This window comes from Gossypium arboreum, chromosome 10 (assembly GCF_025698485.1).
Source record: "Gossypium arboreum isolate Shixiya-1 chromosome 10, ASM2569848v2, whole genome shotgun sequence".
Classification (NCBI taxonomy): Eukaryota; Viridiplantae; Streptophyta; class Magnoliopsida; order Malvales; family Malvaceae; genus Gossypium; species Gossypium arboreum.
The window spans coordinates 28,264,881-28,270,880 of record NC_069079.1 but is presented as its reverse complement, the minus strand read 5'-3'; the positions used below and the strand labels follow the sequence as shown (position 1 = coordinate 28,270,880).

At 31.9% G+C, this 6,000-nt stretch overlaps 1 protein-coding gene and 1 long non-coding RNA gene across 2 annotated transcripts; one reads left to right on the top strand and one right to left on the bottom strand.

Moving 5' to 3' along the window:
- Positions 1-1,719: 1,719 nt before the first annotated feature.
- Positions 1,720-2,859, bottom strand: LOC128281573 (uncharacterized). Its single transcript, XR_008271809.1, has 2 exons — positions 2,476-2,859; positions 1,720-1,884 (listed from the first exon to the last, which is right to left on the bottom strand). It is a non-coding gene; the product is annotated as an uncharacterized LOC128281573 (long non-coding RNA).
- A 215-nt stretch (positions 2,860-3,074) lies between these two features.
- LOC108484074 (mannan endo-1,4-beta-mannosidase 6-like) lies at positions 3,075-5,479 on the top strand. The gene is made up of 6 exons (XM_017787713.2): positions 3,075-3,291; positions 3,398-3,683; positions 3,831-4,025; positions 4,197-4,319; positions 4,409-4,620; positions 4,868-5,479. Exons 1-6 carry the CDS (start codon positions 3,131-3,133, stop codon positions 5,298-5,300), a joined length of 1,410 nt encoding a protein of 469 aa, XP_017643202.1. The 5' UTR covers positions 3,075-3,130; the 3' UTR covers positions 5,301-5,479.
- The last annotated feature ends 521 nt before the right edge of the window (positions 5,480-6,000 follow it).

Here is a 6,000-nt window from a genome sequence, read left to right as displayed (position 1 = left end):
CTCTGAGTGCTATTGCATCACCATGAACTCTGATATACCTTAAAACTATCATAATGTTTACCTCAAACACAAACACAAATAAATCTTTCTCCCCAAATTTTTAACAAAAAAAAAACAACAATTTTCAAGAGAAACAGAAAATGCGTCAGGCACACTTTCCTGGCACCCCAACTAAAATGTATCCTGCAGAACGTGTTTTCTAATTCTCTCTCCAAAATTGGCTTATTTCCTTAAATATCAAAAAAAAAAATCTAAAACCCTAAATATTTTTTAAAATTTATATTTTATCAAATTTACCCTATTTATAACGTTAGCATTATTTAGTATAATTCAAAAAAATCTGAAAATTAATGTTTTCAAACAATTTGGTTCAGTTGAATCATCTTCTCCAAAAGCATAAATATGCCTATAGGAATAGACAACAATAAGTAATTATATTTATTCATTATTAAATATTTTCAATTAAGTCTAAAATGTACCAAATTTTATTTAAATACTCATATCGTATACATCATACATATCATATATATGCTAAAGTAAGGTTTACACATAAAAAGTATGGTTATAATGTCATCTCTGCATATTTAATTTGATTAATATGAATATTTGTATTCCACAATCTTCATGCATGTAACATATTCAAAATATTACAAATATATTATATCCTAAATAATTTATTATACACATTAAATCTATAGATCACACGAGAAACAAAACTAGCTTAAATATGTAATAATATATAATTTTTTTGAAAAATTAACTTTAGTGACAATAAATGAAGAAAAATAAATAATTTAGCTTTAAAAAAAAGCTACATTTTAAAAAAATTTAAAAGTATTTTCTCAATTTGAAAATGCATTTAATTTTAAAAATTATTTGTTCAATCTATACTATTATTTAAAGGGTTGACTAAGTTGGTATCATAAATTAATCGAATATTATATTAAGGTGAAAAAGTTATCAAAATCTATTCTTTTATAAAATAAAAATATTATTACAAAATTAATTTTATCATTTTATATTTTATGTACAATTTAGAAAAATAAAATGATAGAATTTAAACCCAAATTACCATTACTTTTAATATCTAAACTTTATTATTTCAATTAAAGTATTATTTTATTATATATATATATATATATCAAATTTTAGTAAAAGGTATTTTTATCCTATTTTAAAAAGTTCTTACTTGATGAAATTAGTAATAAATTTTAAAGTATATTATTTATTATTGTTGCGGTTGAAAAATTCTTTTCAAATATGTGAAAAAGCGTAGTTTGTTAATTTAATTGTTTTGCATTGATATAAAAATATTGTTAAATGTCAAAAATTAATTAATTTGAAATATAAAATTTAAATACTTTTTAAGTAATTAATATAAATTATTTGTAAAATTTAATTCAATAGATAAAATAAACTAGAGTAAATTAAGATTTCTTTTATTAATCTGTAGGCTAATTACTATGTGGTAAGTAAAAACTTAAGAAATATATATTTGTTTGCTAAAAAAATTTGATTGCTATGTAAAAATAAATACTATGGAATAATCCATTAAACTTATAATTGGTTGATAATTTTATATTCAAAAGCCAAAAGCATATTTTTCAGCTTTTGAGTCTAAATTTAAGGGTAAATTATTCTATTAGTCACTCTAAAATTAGGTTTTTCCTATTTTAGTAATCAATTTTTTTGTTAATTTGATCATTACTATTAAAGAAATTGATCAAATTAGTCACTTTAACTTTTTTTTTTTAACATTAATCTCATTATAGGTTTTTATAATCTCTACTCTTTTTGATACAATGCTTGGAATTAGGCATAGCCCCTCCTCAAACCCTTAAATAGGGAGATAATATGCTTCAATGCACTCGAACCCACATTTTTCTGCAACAACAATAATACTGAAGTCAATCGACCTAATACTCAATTAGCTACATAATTAAAAAAATTCTTTCTTTTTTTTTTTTTCTCTCATATCCTTTTCTCCATCTTCTCCCTTTTAATTTAAAAACTCTAGTTGGATTACATCTCAAAATCAAACCTTATAAATAACAGGATTAGAAGGTGAGAGCGTAAAAATTTTAAAACTTTTGGAGTGAGCTCGCAATTTAAAAAAAGAAAAATCTAATCAAGGTTTTGAATGGACAATTTAAGGCCGGAAAAGACAAACGATGACAACAGTGACAATGAAAAACAGCTTTGGAAATGGAAAACAAAAAAGAATAAGCGTCCCTTGGGTTCTTGAGTTAGAAAATGAAAAAATAAAAACAAAAAATAAAAGCATTGAGTAATTTGATCAAATTACGGATACCAAAACAGATAATTTATTTTGTAACCAAACCAAAATAACAACTACCCCACTGAGATAGCATCAAAATCAGCTCTCTTTTTTTTCTACGTTGTTTATTTGTAGTGCCAAAAATGCTTTTGCTCCGAAAGCGAATTTGAAAGGCAACGGTAGACTCAATTCCGTACCTGCAGTCACTTGAACCAGCAAACCGATTGGATTCTTCTCCTCTTCTTATAATTTATCAGATGCTGAGGACTCTTTTACTTTTTCATATTTGCAGACACAGTGAGTGCCAATTTCTTTCTCTATTGCTTGCTTTATATTGTGAAGTATTAGTTTCATTGATGGACACAATAGTTCATTCGATTGTACCCCAAGAAATGCAATCCCATGACATTCACATCTCAACTAATCCTTGTCGGTCTCTCATCCCTCAAAGTCTGGTTGGACCCAATTCAATAACTTAACTTGGGAGTCACAAATTTTAAGCTCTATCCCATGTCCTTGCGAATTGTAGATATCCTAGCTCAAACTTATCCTCAAAATCAGTTTCTAGTGGCTTCCATATCAGCCTATGATCTTACCCTATCTGCATATCATATAGGGAAGGCAATGGCTGAATGCATTTCCAAAGCAACAATATTTTTCTTGGCTTCAAAGCTAGAGATATCATTCCCTCTTCCATACTCTTCTTGTTTCACAATTTCAGATTTGTAAATGAGTATTAATGCATTAATTAGTATGTTTGGGTGGTCATGGACATTGTAGCACAAGCGACGTGTATAAATATGTCATCTTCGGAAGATTCAAAATGCGGCTTTTGGGTTAGTTTTCACTGCCATGGATACTTGCAAGAGATGCTTCATTCTTTCCTTGGTCTTTTTCATGGTTTTCTTTGAAGATTTGGGGACCAATGTCCATGGTTTTCAAGGGGAAGAGCAGATTGAAACCACGGTGGAGGATTTCCTCGATCATTCACCACATTTTACCACAACACAAGGGTAAACAATCTCGATAGCATACAATTTTTTTTTTTCTTAGGAATCTCCTAATATTGTTCAAGTTTGAACACTCTCATATACTGTATTCGTGGTTCATTGTGTTCAGGATGTATGATGTGGAAGAGGTGGCAGATGATGATGATGACTGGCAAATGGTGCAGGCCAAAGGGAACCAGTTTGTTGTTAATGGTCAACCTTTCTATGTCAACGGATTCAATACCTACTGGCTGATGGTATTCGCAGCCGATCAATCTACAAGAGGAAAGGTCTCTGAATTGTTTCAACAAGCATCTTCAGTAGGACTAACCGTATGCAGGACTTGGGCTTTCAACGATGGCCAATGGCGAGCTCTTCAAAAGTCTCCTTCTGTTTATGATGAGGAAGTATTTAAGGTACTAATTTCACTTTGAATGTTGGTATTGCTGTCCAAATTGTTACCAAGTTTTTCACCACAAAATGTCAGCTTTGAACTAGTGGCATATGGCAATGGCATTCATCATAATCAGATAATTAACACTTTCCTTTGGAAATTAATGCAGGCATTGGATTTTGTGGTGAGTGAGGCAAAGAAATACAAGATCAGGCTCATACTGTCATTGGTTAATAACTGGAATGCATATGGTGGTAAGGCACAATATGTTAAGTGGGGGAATGCGTCTGGCCTCAACTTGACTTCGGATGACGAGTTCTTCTCTCATCCAGCTCTTAGAAGTTACTACAAGTCCCATGTTAAGGTAAGTTCTTTTCAACTATATTTTAACAGTTTTGTTTGTTCAATTTTCTGATATACATTCTTAATGGTTTAACACAGTGCATCTCATTGCATGCATATTGTATCGGCATGTTACGAACTCCTACTTAAGCAATTACATTTCTGTTTCTCTGTTAATTTTTTGGCAATGTAGGCAGTGCTAAATAGAGTCAATACGTTCACAAACATAACTTACAAGAATGACCCTACAATATTTGCTTGGGAACTGATGAACGAACCTCGATGCACCTCAGATCCCTCTGGGGATACATTGCAGGTTTGGCTTTTTTTGGGTAAAAAGTAGTGACAAATGAAATTAGTTTTGTATATGATCATATATTAAGCCTCTATACTATTGTGTTCTAGTCATGGATAGCGGAAATGGCAGCATACGTGAAGAGCCTTGATGCAAAGCACATGGTTGAAATCGGACTAGAAGGATTTTACGGACCCTCAGCACCTGCAAGGACTCAGTTCAACCCGAATTCATATGCAACTCAAGTTGGAACAGACTTTATAAGAAACCATCAGGCACTTGGCGTTGATTTCGCATCTGTTCACATTTATGCTGATTCCTGGTAAAATTTATCACCTGTTCTGGAAGTACAGTGAACATTTTATACTTGCTATAAATTAATACAGACATGCAAATTCAACAGGCATGTTAACATTGATGACATATTAAAAAACTCCAGAATACGCATGTCTATCTCACTTTTCTTCTGTTAATCATAATATCCTTTTGTGATTTTGCTCATTTTTCCACTCTTCTCCATATTATACGTATAGCGACTTCTTAATAGGTTATTTAAATGATTTGTGTAGGATTTCGCCATCTATATCTGATGCTCATCTCGAATTCACAAAATCATGGATGGAGGCTCACATAGAAGATGCTGAGAAATACCTAGGAATGCCTGTTATCTTTTCCGAGTTTGGAGTGTCGAGAAAGGACCCTGGCTACAACTCATCATACCGAGACACTCTTATCAACACAGTGTACAAGACACTCTTGAACTCAACAAAGAAAGGAGGGAGCGGAGCTGGGAGCCTCTTATGGCAGCTATTCCCTGATGGGACAGACTACATGGATGACGGCTATGCAATTGTCCTCGCAAAGTCCCCTTCAACATCAAACCTAATATCCCTTCATTCTACAAGAGTCGCAATCTTTAACTCCAGGTGTTCTTGGAAATGCCGTTGGGGTTGCAGGAAGAAAAATTCTTTGGAGAAATTCCTTTACCGTGATGATCTGTAAAACTATTTATCGGCAAAGGGACCTCAGAAGCTGCTATTATACATGCTAAATGAGAAACGAAATAGAAAACAAGAAATAAGATCTTTGTGGAGTTGTAATATATTTGTTAAGTGTGGTGGCACAACATGATTATCAGATTATATCAGCTAATCACACTACTTAGTTCCTTCACCTGCAAACTCTATTGCCAGCTATTTCAAATCAACTTTGAAAATGCACATGTATAATAACTATTAATTAAAATAACCATACGAGTACACCTAAAATGATCATTAAGGAAAGACTTGAAGTGAAATTAACATCATGATTCGAGTACAATGCCGAGTGTTGAGCCTTCAAGCTAACGTAAGGAACTACTCTGATAGAAGGTGTCGAGACCATCCCTCGGTTAAAAAAATTTAATTTTTTTATGAAAAATAGGGGAATCGACTTTTGAAAAATAAAACATATGGAGTCGCCACCGATCCTTTTGTTTTGGTGTGATCGGATCACCTAAGAATTTATTTTAATAAAACCTTTTGGTTTACTAAAACAATGATTCTGGTCTACGAAAATATGAGAAAAGCGGGTTCGGAGTCGGTTACGTATGAGGAAGGATTAGCACCCTCACTACGCCCAAAAATTGGTACCAAATCGATTAAATACTGTCCTTATGTCTAGAATTAAAATGTTTTGAAATGTGGTTCTTTTTAAATAACAT